This window comes from Pogona vitticeps, chromosome 1 (genome assembly GCF_051106095.1).
Source record: "Pogona vitticeps strain Pit_001003342236 chromosome 1, PviZW2.1, whole genome shotgun sequence".
NCBI lineage: Eukaryota > Metazoa > Chordata > Lepidosauria > Squamata > Agamidae > Pogona > Pogona vitticeps.
The window spans coordinates 196154768-196170268 of NC_135783.1; the positions used below are offsets into that span (position 1 = coordinate 196154768).

General features: G+C 44.5%; 1 protein-coding gene across 6 annotated transcripts in view; it reads left to right on the top strand.

Annotated features, from left to right (window-relative positions):
• Positions 1 to 15501, top strand: part of PDE1A (phosphodiesterase 1A) — a 252850-nt gene that overhangs the window by 206157 nt on the left and 31192 nt on the right. For all 6 annotated transcript variants that reach the window (XM_072981028.2, XM_078393737.1, XM_072981035.2 and 3 more), the window contains 3 exons: positions 8556 to 8738; positions 10265 to 10331; positions 15132 to 15248. In XM_072981028.2, the coding sequence (XP_072837129.2) occupies positions 8556 to 8738; positions 10265 to 10331; positions 15132 to 15248 (367 nt within the window). The remainder of the gene's footprint in view (positions 1 to 8555; positions 8739 to 10264; positions 10332 to 15131; positions 15249 to 15501) is intronic.

Here is a 15501-nt window from a genome sequence, read left to right on the forward strand (position 1 = left end):
GTCCTGTGAGCAGAGTGGGCCGTTCTCTTTTACTTCAAGGGGACTTCAGGGAGGCCCAGTGTTTTTTTTAACAGATCCAGGTTCCAGATGTGAGTGGTGTGGACTGGCAATGCCCTCTCCCTGAGAGAACACGGACTCTCACTGGGCACACTAGTTGGTGGGCAAGAGAGCAGTCCCGCTGCCACCTTGGCCAGACCTCCCCAAACAGACTCCTTCTCAGCCCAGGAAGACGAGGGGGTGTGTGTCGGACTCATTTGGCTTGCAGGGCTCCTACATCTTTGCCTCTGCCTCTGCCAGGTCCTTCCTCTGGAGTGGTCCCTCTGGTGGACAGGCCCCTGCCATGCTTGTCCAGACAGAGTCTGAGAAAGCTTGCCCTGTTGTCGCAGGGTTGAAGGACTCCAGAATGCAGCTTCTGGTGCTGCTGTTTGGGATGCCATGGACATTGCTCCTGTGTTGCGACCCCTTCCTCAGTGCTGCTGGACCTTCTCTGCTCTCTACTGCTGCATGAGATTGAGAGTTGGCTGGCCTTGCCTCCCCTCTTGCTGCTGTTTAATATCCATTTCCTGTTGTTTAATTTGGGGATCCAAGAAGGCTACTTGAAGCTCCTCCTCCTCCTCCTCCTCCAAGGAGGCAGACCTGTAGCGGAGCCGGTCCTTTACTATTTTGTGAGGGCAACCACTTCAGGGCAGAAGAAAAGCTTCGGAAGACCTAGACCCTTTGACCCATCGCTTCCTGCTCTTCTGTGCCCAGAGGAGCACTAATGGAAGTCTCCGGTGCCGGATCATGGGGTGCTCTTTGCTGCTCCAGCACTCTTTCATGCAGGAAGATGTGGAGGTCCCTCGAGTTGCCACATCCTGGATTAGATGGTGCAGTGGCAATCCTCATTTGTCTTGCCTTCGCTGCAGTAGCTCACTGCCCCAGACACTATGGTGAAAAGGCCCTGCCATCTTTCAGGCCCACTCAATTCTATTCGGTATCCATGTGTCTTCCATACCCCGCAAAGCACCCCAAACTACTAGGTTGAGAGTGAGGGCCACACACCACACCCCTTTCATCTTGACAGCCTGCAGTGCTGCCACCATGTTGGCCCCATTGCCTGTAACTAACAGACTTTGTCTTTCTGTAGCTAAACTCCACTGCTGCAGCATGTCCTTTGGAGCCTCTTGAATTCGGGAGCTGTGTGACTGCCCTCCATCACAGCCACATTCAACATGGACCACCTGTATCCTGCCTTTGTGTGCTGCCCTAAGCCTGATGCTTCCATCTCCTACCAGTGTCCTGTCAGAGAGATATATACATATTTTGCACCCTGCTCCAGGTGCCACTTGTCATATGTGTCACCTATACTCTGGCCAACTGCTACTGCCTGACATCCTAATATAAATCGGGCACAACACTGCAGCTAAGAGTTGTTCAAGAATCTATTAACATAATAGATCTGCCTGATATAACCTAAAGGGGCCTAAACCGAATACAGTATAATATTTACATGTTGATTCATAACATATTAATCTATGAATCTATTAATCTTAAATCTTATTTCTTGTTATATTAAGTCAACACTATACAATCAGATGTAGAGTATGTAAATGTAATTTGAGGGTTCAAAAAAGGACCAGAGAAAACTGCTGCAGTGCAGGCTTGCTTCAGAGCATATCCTAACAGCAAATGCTCATTTATAAGCAGCTATGGCCACCTTTCAATTAGAAAGAACCAACGGGTCGGACAGGTCCAACCACTATCCTTTACCCTCCACACGACATAGTTGGGACATACTGATTTATATCCTAGGTCTCCTGAGTCCTAGCCCAAGAGTTTAACTCCACGTCACTGCCATAAATCTATACTTAATGAACTAGTATATTGTTTTGCATTGTCAGTCAGGACCTCCAAAAGATATAGCAGGGGGACATTTGGAATAAGATTGCCTGGACGAACCCATGGACTGTGTGACAAGGGTGAAGCGTCCCAGCAGCAAAATAAAAATAGGTGACAATTAATTTCCTTGACTAGTCCAGAACCCATTATGTGTTTAATACATCTGTTTCCCACTTGTTTAGAAACTAATAGCTTTTAGTGGAAAAATCAATACAGCTTGATTATATTTTTCCTGTTACTGGAGTTTTGGCTGGGGGCAGGCAAAATTGAGATATCCAGGGCATCCAATTCAAAGGGCCTCCTAACTTCAATCTTTCTTTGATTAATTTAAAGTTTGTGACTGTAACCATATCTGTATCTGGGTGTTACATGCAGATGGATTATGCTCATCTGGATTCCGTCTCCATTAATGGGCCAAGGCCTAGTTTTGGACCTGAGGGCTTTGGCCTGGCATTGTGTGCAGGACTTTAACCCACTCATGTTAGAAATCGGAGGACCCTGTTTCCAAAGACTTTGAATGATCTGCTGTTGCATACAGTCATAACTAGCTTCTTTCCAATCACTAAGGCTGCTATGAATATAAGTTATATTTCCATTTTTCTTAAAATCAAGGTCTTTCTTCATTTGTATCAGAGTGTTGCACTATTTAAAATTATAAATATACATGCAATATAGGTAAAAATTAAAGACAAACTAAAATGTTAGAAATGATTGTCATTTGATCCAACAGTCTTTCAAGGACTGTCGGGTCATGTTGTTCATTGGCAAGTTTGCAGTGCAAGGCTTCTGGAAGTGAAGGATTGACTCACTCCACGCTGTTGTCCAGCGGAAGCCTGAGCCTTTCACTTTTTGAGGAGGCTCCTTCTATGTCCCCTAAAATTAAGATTATATCCCAACTATTCTCTGAGGTGCACAGAAGCGTTTAGTCTGAATTTATAACTATGCATTTTAAAATGAGGAGAGGGACAGAAGTAAGAAACAAAAGGTTCTTCTTCGTGGCCTCTGTGAATGCACACAAATGGGTTTTACTGCACCTGTGCAGGACTTCTTGGAATATTCTAGCAGTGGTGTCCAACCTTGGCCCTCCAGATGTTCTTGGACTTCAACTCCCAGAAATCCTGGCCAGCAGAGGTGGTGGTGAGGGCTTCTGGGAGCTGTAGTTTAAGAACATCTGGAGCGCCAAGGTTGGACATCACTGTTCTAGAGCTTAAAAAGACATGATTAGTAGGACGTTGCCCCATGGTGCACATGCTCCGCCCGCCCGTAATACCTCAGTTCCTTTTAGCCACCGCTGAAATCAGACTTCTGTAGCAATTACTAGAGCGATTTTCTGATTTTGTCAATCTTATGGGTTTTTTTTTACTGCCTTACTTTTTCGATTCCTGGATTACGGAGCTGATCAGTTTTTCATTTACGGACATTTCCCTGTGAGTTATTTTTCTTTCATCTCCCCTCCCCTTCCCACCTTTCTGCCCCTTTTTGTGGCCTCTTCAGGCCCATTCAAGCATTGTATGATGTGTGCCAATAAAATTCTTTTCACTGTTCTGCCTGGGCGAAAGTTACCAGACCCTCTCCTGTCCAGAGTGTAAAAAAATTAACAAAGCCGGCTCTTGAACTCCGACTGCAATGACTTTGGTCCCATTTGTAGGAAAAATCCTTAACACCCTCAAGCCATCCAACCAGCCCCACAATGGGGCCTATCTCCACTCCAATTCCTTGGTCTGAGCCTTCTCACCCACCAGCTCCAATTACTCCATCGCAGAAAGCCTCCATGAAGGCTTCCAAGCCGAAATCCCCCTCGGGATCAACATCGACCTCGGTGGCAAAGTTGTCCTCGGCTTCGGCTACAGCCCAACCAGATAAGAAGCAAAGGAGAAGGACAAGGCTAAGCAAAAGAAAGCTAAGCGGATTCCTAAGCCTCACCACCCTTGAGAGCCTCCGGTGGTTCAGATTTCCCTCTTGTCTCCCATCTTGGAGGAGTCATCTAGAGATATACCAGACCAGGACTCCATTTCAGAAGTGGGAGAGTCAGTACTGCTTACTCAAGCTCCAGCCTCAGTATTGATGCAGAGCTTGTTTCCAAGTCATGGCCGCTCTGAAGCTGATGTCACATCCAGCCTGGCCTCGGCCCATTCTAGTCCTGTTTCGACCGGGTGAGCAACTGTCATCCATCTCTCGAACTCAGAGGCATTGGTCTCGCGGTCCCCTCCGCGTAAGAGGGCAGCGAAGCAGCACCATGTTTCCCTGTCTTCTCCGTATCAGGAGGTATTCTTTGTCCCACATCCGTCTCAACGCCACTTGCTTCCTGAATATAAGAGCCTGTTTATGTGGTCGGCCGACGTGGTGAACGCTATCGGTACCGCTTTGACGAGTTCGATCTGCGGTTTATTTATTTATTTAAACAATATCTTTGACTTGATCCCTCCAAATCTGTTCCCTGGCTGTCCTCATCATCCCCGTCTGACCCCCTTTCTCAACAAGTGGTCCATTATCACCAAGGTCTCTTGGGTACTCTCTGTCATACAACACGGCTACCTGTTAGAACTCACCTCCCTCCCTCCACTCGGCTATTTCTGACATACGACTTACTCACCTGCCCTAGAAGACGAAATTTCTCTTCTCATCCATTCTGTATTTATGACTTAGCAGGCAAGACTCTGCCAGATGTGCTAAAAGCGCACTCTACAAGAGCAATCACCACTTCCACTGCCTGGCTGCGTGGCATTGAAATCCCTGACATTTGTCAAGCAGCCACTTGGTCAACTCCCTCGACTTTCATGACGTCTGGATGTCAGGGCCAAGAAAGAAGCATGTTTCGGTAGGGCTGTGCTGACTTCATTGTTGGTGTGACAGCCCTCCTTCTAGTAAGTGAGCTTGCTAGTCACCCATTTGTGTGCATTCATAGAGGCCTCAAAGAAGAAAGAGAGGTTACTTACCTGTAACCATAGTTCTTCGAGTGTCCTCTGTGAATCCGCACATCCCGCCCATCCTCCCCACTGTCCGTCACTTAGTGTCTTGAGCTTTGTTTCAGTCAGAGCCTTGACAGTGGCGGACATTTTTGAAACTGAGGAATTACGGGCGGGCAGAGCATGTGCGCCACGAGGCAACGTCTTACTAATCACATCTTTTTAAGCTCTAGAATACTCTGAGAAGTCCTGCGCAGGCACAGTAAAACCATTTGTGTGGATTCACAGAGGATCACTTGAAGAACTAGGGTTACAGGTAAGTAACCTCTCTTTATAACTATGCATTTTTAAATGAGGATAGGGAGAGAAGTAAGAAACAAAAGATTAATATCATTTTAAAAAATTTTCCCTACACAGTGAAATTTTCTGTTTCACTTATAAAAAAGAGCTGGCATTCTTGTAGAGTTTCCCATGGACACAAGAACCTGGTAGCTGTCTAGCCAGTAGGTAAGGAACACAGTGTCTTAGTCTTCTACACCAGTCCCATCTGGTTGGGAAACAGAGGCAGACAAGGGGCAAAAAACACAGCAGTTGGTTTAGTAGGCAGGGGCTAGGTGGGGCTCTTGTGTAGAAACATTATTTCTTGGGATTCCCAGAATCTCTTAGCCTGGGGCTATGCTGGCTTGGGAACTATTATCCCCCCCCCCCCAATGCTATTTCCAACCTCTGAGTCCTCCAAACAATTGACTGTTTAGTCTGACCCAGCCTGCTTCCACGGAGCTGAGGAAGTGCTTAATTTGTCAGTATCCTGAAGTGACTCTCTTCTTAAGCCACTTCACAATATTGGCAATTCAAACGAGAAGATTCACTTTGGTTCATTTCCAGTGACTGCATGTGCTGGAAGCAAAACAAAACAGAGTAACCTTACCCACCCAAAATGATAGAAGCCAGAAAAGTACCTGTTGGACCACTGTGAGGACAAGCTGGTTTGCTCCAGCAAACACATCATCTGATCGCCATCTTTAGAAGCGAACCAGCCTGTCCCTGTAGTGGACCAAACAGCACCCTCATAATCTGTCATTTCCTCAACTGCATTTCTTGAATTTAAAATGTTTTGTTTTGTGATTGGTCATCAGGAGGTGGACATAGTTTAATTTCCAAATCTGACAGCTGATGCCTTCAAGGAAATCCTGCTGGAGGAAGGCCTTGTCTTTTAAGGCCTTGTCTGATTTTGAAGTGAGTGAGTGCTGTGTGGAATAAATCACTTTTTAAAAAATCTAAGACATTATCTGAAGAACTATTGATTTTCCCCCCATAGTGTTCCTCATACATCCTTTGCAGCTATTTATCCTTTGGGATGCTCTGAAGACTTATGCAGAGTGAAACACAGAGCATAGGATGGGATGTCATACTAGTCCCTCCCAGCAACGAGGGAGCAGGCGATGTCAGAGAGCCAGCCAGCCCTTGAATGGGACCTTCCTGAGAGCCAAAGATTATGGGATTGTTTCCCCGGGTGCAGCTGCCTGGGCCTGGTTTCACTCTGAAGACCTCATCAGAGAGAGTAGGCTCTGGAGATCCCCATGAGTCACCTTGAGTCATTTGTTGCTGTGGGGAGAACATGGCCAGCAGGGTTTTTCAAAACATTTGCAGTACAAACAGCTGTTTTTAGACCCTACCATCGTCGTGCAGCTTATATTTGAAGTAACTGAGGGCTCAGTCAGGCTCTGTCCTGACATTTGGTCTGCTCCAGAGACTGTATGGTTTGCTTTCTCTCCCCCCCCTGCCCCAGTGATCACATTGCTGGAGCGAACCAAACCATCCCCAGTGCAGCCCTGCCCACACCTTTTCGGGCTCCTCTCAGGGGCTTCTACATTTTTGGTGTGGGTAGGATTGCTCTGCATTGGTCTGTTTCCAGCGTATACTGTAGGATCACTGGGAATGGACCAAAAGCGAGCCCTCCAGGCTGTCCAGTCTCCTCCTCATTCGTTTGTATTTTAGATGATTCTGTGTAATGTACCGATGGTCACACTTTTACTTATTAATTAGAGGTTCCCCCCCCTCCAAGAAGACTTGTAAGGAAAGAAGCCATAACACTTTGGTCACTAATGAACAGACAAGGCAGGGACACCCAAATGAACAACAACAGCCCGTCAGCAGCAGAACTCCCTACTACTTCTAATGAAGAGTATTGTCCAATTACTTTTAAACCACTTTCCTTTCAAAGTTAATAGATTTGCAGAGGTGGCTGAATTTCAGCTGCAACCTCCCCCTTCCCTCCACCTACCTCCACCTCTGCCAGAAGCTCAGCAGGACCCTGGTGGAAAAAAAAGGCTCTGCTTCTCCCTCCTGCCCTCCTAATTTCTTTGGACAAAAGAATGTTGAGGAAGGGCCCCCTGCCATTCCTAACCAGAGGAGGGGGAGTCCGTGCCCAGAGAAAAGTCTGCCTGCGCAAGCAGTTACGCAAGTGTACGGTTCGACTGAAAGGAGAGAAAGGATCAGTGGAGTCTTGAAAGAATTCTTATTATCCACGCACAGGTCCAACATATGCACATTTCTGAGTGATATTTCTCTTCCTCCAGGGAGGTCTGCGGGAGCCAGAAGCAGCAAACTAGGAAAGCAAATTGTTCACAACAGCAAGAAGCCAAATTCTGACTAACATATATCTCCCTCACTTTCTAAGGGAAGTGTTTTCCCTGAGAAAAAGGGCAGTACCATTTGAAATATTAATGTTTTACTGCTTTGGTATTATTATTCTTATTGTCTACTTTTAAACCACATTTTGATATTATTTATTCTTTTATTATTTGCCATTTATCCTTTCAGAAATATTATTTTCTATTATTTGTATAAAAGAGGGGAGGCTGTACCTTTTTTGCTGGAATCCCCCTGGAAAGCTATGCTGGCATTAAGAGAAACTGGGAAAGTTATGGTGGCAAGTGACCACTCGTTAGCCAGGTGCTAGTTGCGTTCGTGCATGAACTCCTGTTCACACCATCAGGTGTATGTCCAGGAGTGCAACCAGTACATTACTGGTTAGTGGCAAGTTGCCAACATGATCTAACATGTTTTTTTCCCTTATGCAAACCTATATCAGCAATAGAATTCTGACTTTTCTTTCTCTTTACTGCGAGGAGCAAGCATGCCTTTTGAAATCCTGATATTGCCAACTAGCATCTTGACTGGTAACTGGGCAGCAGAACATGTGCTTGGCAAAGAAAAAGTCCCCAGTTCATCCATTTGCATCTTCAAATAGTCCTGGAAAAGACCAGTGACCCCCCTGTTGGAAATCCTGGAGAACTGCAGCCAGTCTGTGTGAGGCAAATCTATGGCCTGGCCAGGAGCAACTTGAGAGATGTTGCTTTTTGAGGTGGACCAGCAAATGGCAGAATCCCCACCCACTGAAATCAAAGGGTACCATACTCAAAACCATGTTATTTTGGCAGGAGCCCCCCTCATCTGTCCCCATCTCTGGCAGTAAAAATCCAATAACAAAAAAACTTACGGTACCATGTCTCCCAAAGTCCTGAGGCAGACCCTTCACTCTGCCTGGGGCTAGATGTTATAAAGCTGCTTTCTGTGCTCCTGTGAGCTCTTGTGGTTCATCTGTACCACAACCAGGTGATGTAAAACCTTGCTGTGTTGTTACCGAGCCACAGTTCTGTTTATCTGTGGCTACCCATTGGTTATCAGTTGGTGCTTACACTCCCATTCATACTCTGAAGGATATGGTTTCTCTCAATTGATTCGTGTGTATGAAACATGCATTTTCAGGAGGCTCTTGGATACTGAAGATGAACTGTCAGATATCCAGTCCGATGCAGTCCCCCTGGAAGTACGGGATTGGTTGGCTTCTACTTTCACGAGGAAAATGGGGATGACGAAAAGGAGGCCGGAGGAAAAACCCAAATTCCGAAGCATTGTGCATGCGGTGCAAGCTGGGATTTTTGTAGAAAGGTGAGCTCCCTGGCTTTAATCATAATAGGATCCAACTCATCGCATTTCAGTTGTAATAGTTTAATAATGAAAAGAATGATCGGTTTAGAACAATTACATTTGTAATTTAAGCAACATTAGCCAGGTAGCAGAGGAAGCAAGAAGTCCGAACTCTGAAGTATTTCAAATGCTTCTGACTTCAGGTTCGAAAGGGAATGAAAAACTGAAGTGCATGCTGTGTTCTATCAGTGCGGAACTGAATGCAAACTTTGAGAGTCATGCTTATCAAAGATATCCCAGTGGTGGAGTATGCGGTTTGTTGTTGTTATTATTTTTAAGAAGATTAACAAATGCATTCTTACTTGCTGAGGACTAAGCAGTGTCAGCCTCAGTAGAGGCTTACTACTACAAAGTAGACATTCACTGTATAGCCCTATAAAGCTGCTGCCACCTTATACACCAGGAATAGGAAAGGTGCCTTCTGGCTCACCAGATACTGAAGCAAGGCTACTGCCATTAGTCTTTGCCCTTGGTCATCCTGGGAAGGGCTAAGGGAAGCAGGCTTTAACGAAATGCAAAGCCTGCTGTACACATTCACCTGAAAGGGTATCCCACTGAACTCATTGAGGCTTATCTTTGAGCAATCATGTGTAGGAACATGATTCTCTTATTGCTGTAAGTACTTTTGTTCACAATGAAGACAATGGCCATGGCATCCCTTTACAGTCAACTGGCATTATTTGATATATGCATAGAAGAGTAACAAGGAACTGAGAATAACAGGCAGTAAGCAAACAGTAAGTGTTGTTTAAACTAGCAACAACTTGTTTATTTCCTGGTATGAGTGTTTGTTTTATTCTTCTTTGCAAGGGGAAGTGGAGGACGGGCCTAAAATTTCGACCTGTGTGGAGAAGAGTGGCAGGTGGCCCATGGGGACACAGGAGGTGCTGTCCCATGCAAGGCCACTCCTAACCAGCTCACTCCTTCCTTGCTGCTTACCGGCGAAAAGGGGTCAGGGCCCTGCTTGCAATCTCCTCCTGCTGTACCATTAGCCTCACATTCTGTGTGTGAAGGAGGTGGGAGAGAGGAGAGGATGGAAGGAGTAGTCAAGAAGCTGCCATCATCCCAGAGCTGCTGTGCCTCCTTCTACCCCAGCAGCCCCAATAGGCAAGGAGGAGCAAAACATTTTTGCTGAAACTATTATCCCTCCTGAAAGGGACGTGTGTCAGGTTATATGTCATGCAGTAATAAAACACTATTGAAGGGAGACTGGTATAAATGCAGAATATCTTCCTCTTCTTTGGCCCTTGCCTTTCCTATGATTGTAAGACCCTCTTATTTCTTTTAACTTTATTTAACATTGGCTTAAGTCCAGTAGTAAATTGCAACTATTGGCCATTGAATCAGTGGAGTCTTGGATTCAGCTCACCATCGGTTCACTGGTTCTAATCTGGTTGCAATTTACTCCTGGACTTTGGCCAACGGTTCCAAAAGAATAAGTATAACTAAGTTTCAGATGCCATTCACTGAGTTGTCTTTTCTTTCAGAATGTACCGAAGGACCTCTAGCATGGTTGGTTTAGCCTATCCAGCTGAAGTGATACAAACATTTAAGGTGAGACCAATGACTAGGCAAGGCTCCTTCCTTCCTTCCTTCCTTCCGTCTGTCTTTTAGAGAATCAAACTCTTTGCCATATAAATCTCAAGAGGTTCTGCTTAATAATGAAGTGTTCTTTTACTTGACCATGTGGCTGGTGTTGCAGTGGATAAGTCAAGACCGTCACTGGATTTTTAAAATTATTACTGGCATGAATAATGACATCATCTGCCACTCTTCTGCAGACTTCCTCTATTCTCTGACCATATTCTGCTATCCTCCAAGTAAATGGGGGTTGAAGTGGAGAGATGGAAGATTGCTTTCCAAGCAACAATGTATTATTATGACATCTCCCTGCAGGACCTTGGAGAGTATTTTGTATTAGACTTGAACAGACCAGGATGTGCCCAGGAGGAGTGTCTGAACATCACAATTGGCTGCTTTACCACTGGCTGTGGCTTTCTTCATAGTGTTGTGCATGGGGGTACATGACTGTGAGGGGTGTCTCTGTGAGCTCCCCATGTACACAGGAAAGCTGCATCTATTTCTTTGCAGCTGATTAGAGATGGGCACGAGTTAAAAAAATGCAAAATTTATCAAAAATTGCTCATTCACCAATTTGCATTAATCAGATGCAACACCCCCAACAAATAAGAATCAATGAATTTTTAGTGATTTTTGATTTGTTGATTAATCAACAAATGAATAAAATGGACTCCCAGGCACCTAGAGACACCATAATTTCAGAGAAGCTTCCCTGACTCTCCTCTACAATCCAAGTTTAGTGAAGATCGGGCTTCCCTCAAGCTAGCTGCTAAAGGGACCATTTCTGGGGTACCCACTTTGTGGTGCATAACTCAGTTGTCTGAAAACTAATCTTCACTAAATGTGCAAAGCTTGCAGAGAAAAATCAGAGGAAGCTTCTCTGCAATTTTGGTATCCCTAGGTCCCTGGGGCGACATTTTATAGGGTTTTAAACTCAAGAAAAATCAATGAATTAATCCATTGATTTGTCAGAAAAAAATTGTACATTTGTAATTAATCGACCTTGACAAATTACAAATCATGAAAAAACCACCTCCCCCTCTCATTTCATACCCGTCTCTACAGCTCATCTTGAGTTGCCATGAAGACAAAAATGACTGAAGGGCTGAATAAGCTTCATAAGTGTACAATATTCCCTGGTTTTTGGCACGTCCAGAAAACACACCAGTGCTTGTTGAAGTGAATCATTTCACGGACAATTTTAATCGTTCAGGGTTAAAAACATACAAGATTTTTAAACTGACTGCTTTTCTTATTGACATGTGAAATATCTCATTTGGACCTTATTGCACACACAAAAAAACGTAACCCATGATATTCTTCCCCTGCCCCCATTCCCTAGCAACAGAGAATTAACTCCCTCTGAGTCTTCTTAGAGACTAGTCTTTGTACTGATGTTCTAGCTTATATGCAGCAAAGTTTTGACATGAGGATGCTTTGCGGATAAGCACAAATTCACAAATGTGGAGAGGTACATTCCCATGAGGGTGGCTGTGCCATGTTTCAGGTTGCCCTTCTAATTCAACTCATAGAGCAAACGGTGGGAAGGGATGGAGGGTTCCTGCAATCATATAGCTGGGTTCAAGATCCTATATTACTAAAAATCATATCTGATCACTGTGCACCAGTCCTTGTGTGGCTGGATCAGCTGAGCTGTAACCAGCAGTTTTGACACCCTGAGCAAACAGCCCCGTCTCCTGCCAATTCTGCTGTGAGACATGGGCAGGAACCTCCCCTGGAAAAAAGGGGGAGACGGTGGTATCCCCAAGAAGGAAAAAGGCATTTGTGTTTTTTTATAAAATAAAATAAAGTGAATAGGGCTGGAAGGAAATAATCCCCAAGAAGGAAATTCTTGGGGATTATTCCCTAACACCCAGCAGAAGACGCCCTTCTAGATTTTGTTGTTCTCTAAAATGTGATGCCCTGGGACAGAACTCCAGCGGCTCTGCCCTAGTGATAACTGCCTCGGATCTTTTTAAGAAGAAAGTCCGGTTAAAAAAAAATGTTTTAAATTAATTAATAAATACATATAGCTCTTGCTAATCAGTATCATTCATGCTCGAGCTGGCATGGGGAGCTGCAGAAATAGAAAAACTCATTCAAAGGATACAAACAAGCCAAACCACCCCTAAAGGGGGGGGGGAGAATGCAAAAGCAGCCCAGGGAGCGTGCACCTGCTCAGTGGCCACAGTAGCCCTCCCACAGCCAGACATTTTCACCTCTGGTGGTCTAAGTATCTGGGTGTAGTTGGGCCAGTGTTGTTAAATGAATTTTTTTTTTTTAGGTGCAATGTTGTTGTTATGTGCCATGAAGTCACCTCTGACTTACGGCACCCCGAGGAATGAGTAACCTCCAGAATATCCTGTCCTTAACAGCCCTACCCAGCTCTGGCAAACTCCAGGCTGTAGCTTCATTTCTGCATTCAGTCCCTCTCATGTCCGATCGCCCTCTTTTCTCGCTGTCTTCTGCTTTTCCCAGCATGATTGTCTTTTCCAGGGAATCTTGCCTTGTCACGATGTGCCCAAAGTAGGGACAGCCTCAGTTTCAACATTTTTGCCTCCAGAGAGAGTTCAGGCTTGATTTGATTCAGGACCCATTTGTTCATCTTTCTGGCAGTCTAGAAAGTATCTCCAAAGCTCATGACCAGCACTATATTTCAAACAAATCAATGCTTTTCCTCTCAGCTTTCTTCACTGTCCAACTTTCACACCCATACATGGTGACTGGGGATACAAGAGTGTAGATGATCCTGGCCTTGGTCTCCAATGACACATCCTTACACTTGATGGTCTTTTCTAATTCCATCTGTTTGCGGCAATTGGCTCCACCAGGAAATAGGAAAGGACAAGCACAGCTTGATGGTACCAATGGCCAGCTGGTCCTGTTGGCCATTGGTACCAATAGAGTGACATCTGCACAGTCTCCATGCTGGCTGGCTATGGTGGACAGATGGAAGACCATGTAGGAAAGGAAGTGGAACAGAGTGTCTGAACAGCTCCACTCCATACTCCGGCATTTTTTAACACCTCCTCATTGCCATTTCATAATATTGGAGCAGTATTCATTCTGTATTTAAGAAGAGCAAATTTTCTGAAATCAAAATGCATTGGTTTTCTCAGAAAACCTCCCTCCCTCCCTCCCAGTCACGCAAATACACTCTTAGATTGGTCCCATGTCTTTCTTTTTCTTGCTCCTCTTCCATGAGAGGTTGGACATCATAATTGTTTTGGATTTGGATGCAGAAGCTTTAAACCCTGGCATTCTGCTTCATCTACTCCAGAGTGGAATGAGCTTAGTTGATCCCACCTTCCAGAAAACAGAGAAAAGCCGTGCTAGCTTTTTACAGTTTTTTAAAACTCTAAATTATAAAATTATAAAACTATAAGTTTTGTAGTTGCTAGTAAGCACTTCCATTTTAACAGTGTCAACTCTGAGATAAGCTGCCAGGTAATTTGCGTGGTCTTTGTACCCTCAGGTGTTTCATTTCTATGGTTTTTCTATTTTTAGTATTTTGTATTTTCTTTAACATGAAGCAAATTACAGTGGTGGCAGGGTTATGATTTGAACTATTCCAACCCTGAGATATGTCCACTAATTTGACACTGTTTTGGCATCCTGGTTTACTAGGATATAGCCCATTTGTGTCCTCACAGTATTGTCTTCAGTGCCATCTTGCAGCAGTTGCCACGTACATAGTCTCCTTGGTGATGATTTGAATAATGGCGTTGGCAACGCCAAGCTCTTTTTCTTCGCAAAGCTGTATCACTTGTTCTGCATTTTTCATTTCTTGTTCTTAGTCTGTACTTTTCCCCTTACCTACCCCGCACATATACACACACAAAATCTCCACAGGCTTCTTTCTTTAAATTGCTCATTATGAAATCAAGCTGTTGCTTTTTTGCCTGGTTTTTATAACAGCTTTCAATTCTTCATAGAATTTCTCTGTTCTTCCTTCATATTTCTTAGCACTTGTATGTGTATTGGGGGTGTGTGTGCTTTTAGTTGGAAAACATCACCTCGTCTGCCTATCCAACAAAGTCTGTAACCGCTGTGCACACTTCTTACGTTACGATTTTTGCAGCTCCATAATACTCCAGTACATCACTGCTGCCCAAATAAACCATACTGTCCCCACTGTCTATCTTTACTCCATTCAATCTTGGCCAAAAAATTCACTAAGTTCAAAGATATGATTGCCCATCCTTGCCTCTTTTTTTTTTTTAGTGCCTCAGGGAATTCTCCTATTTCCTACCTATATGCATTCCAAATTCCTAATATAACTTTCAACGGAGAGATTCTTAGCACCCTTTGGCTGTCAAAATATTGTGGGGGACTAACCCTCTTTTTACATTTCTGTCTAGTCATGGGAAGATATAATGACATTCTGTTGCCTCCCATGGCTTGCACCGTGTTATGACTGATTGTGATGGCTACCATTATGGCTGCAGTCCTCCACCTGCCTCTCTTCTTTTGGCTTCCGGGTGGTACTGATGTTGCTGCCGCCCAAAGTTTAAAGGCTGTTTGCTTCCTCCAGTGGCCACACTTCCAAGGCAACTCCCTCTACCCAGAGCCATTCTCTAGCAGTTGGGTTATTGGGCAGTGGCCCAGACTCTGCTTGGTTGACACATGTGGTGGCACTATTCACAGAAGTTGGTCCGGGACCATCTTTGTTTAATCCTATGAAGGACTGTCCAGGATTGGCTGCATCTGACTGTGCTTGATGGGGGGTTTAAAAAATGTATAATTTCCTTTCCCTCCTCACTGTGCTTTCAGGATGTCGATAAATGGTCATTTGATGTGTTTGCCTTAAATGAAGCAAGTGGAGGCCACAGCCTGAAATTTATGATGTATGAATTGTTTACCAGATATGATCTATTGAGCCGTTTCAAGGTAAGAAACTGCCTGAGAACACACACGCACAGAAAAGGAGTGCTTTATCTTGCATTATTCCTAAACAATCTCTGTGCTTACGATAATAGAGTGGGGCTATGGTAACTATTTTTTCCCCCTGCCATAACGTTTCAGAATAGATGTCTGGTGGGTAGGGCACATGTTAAATCTGTGAACATCAAAAGTAGCATACGAAGAGGCCCTACAGATGACCGCTTCTAAATGAGTAGCAGTGAAAATAGCTTCTGTTACC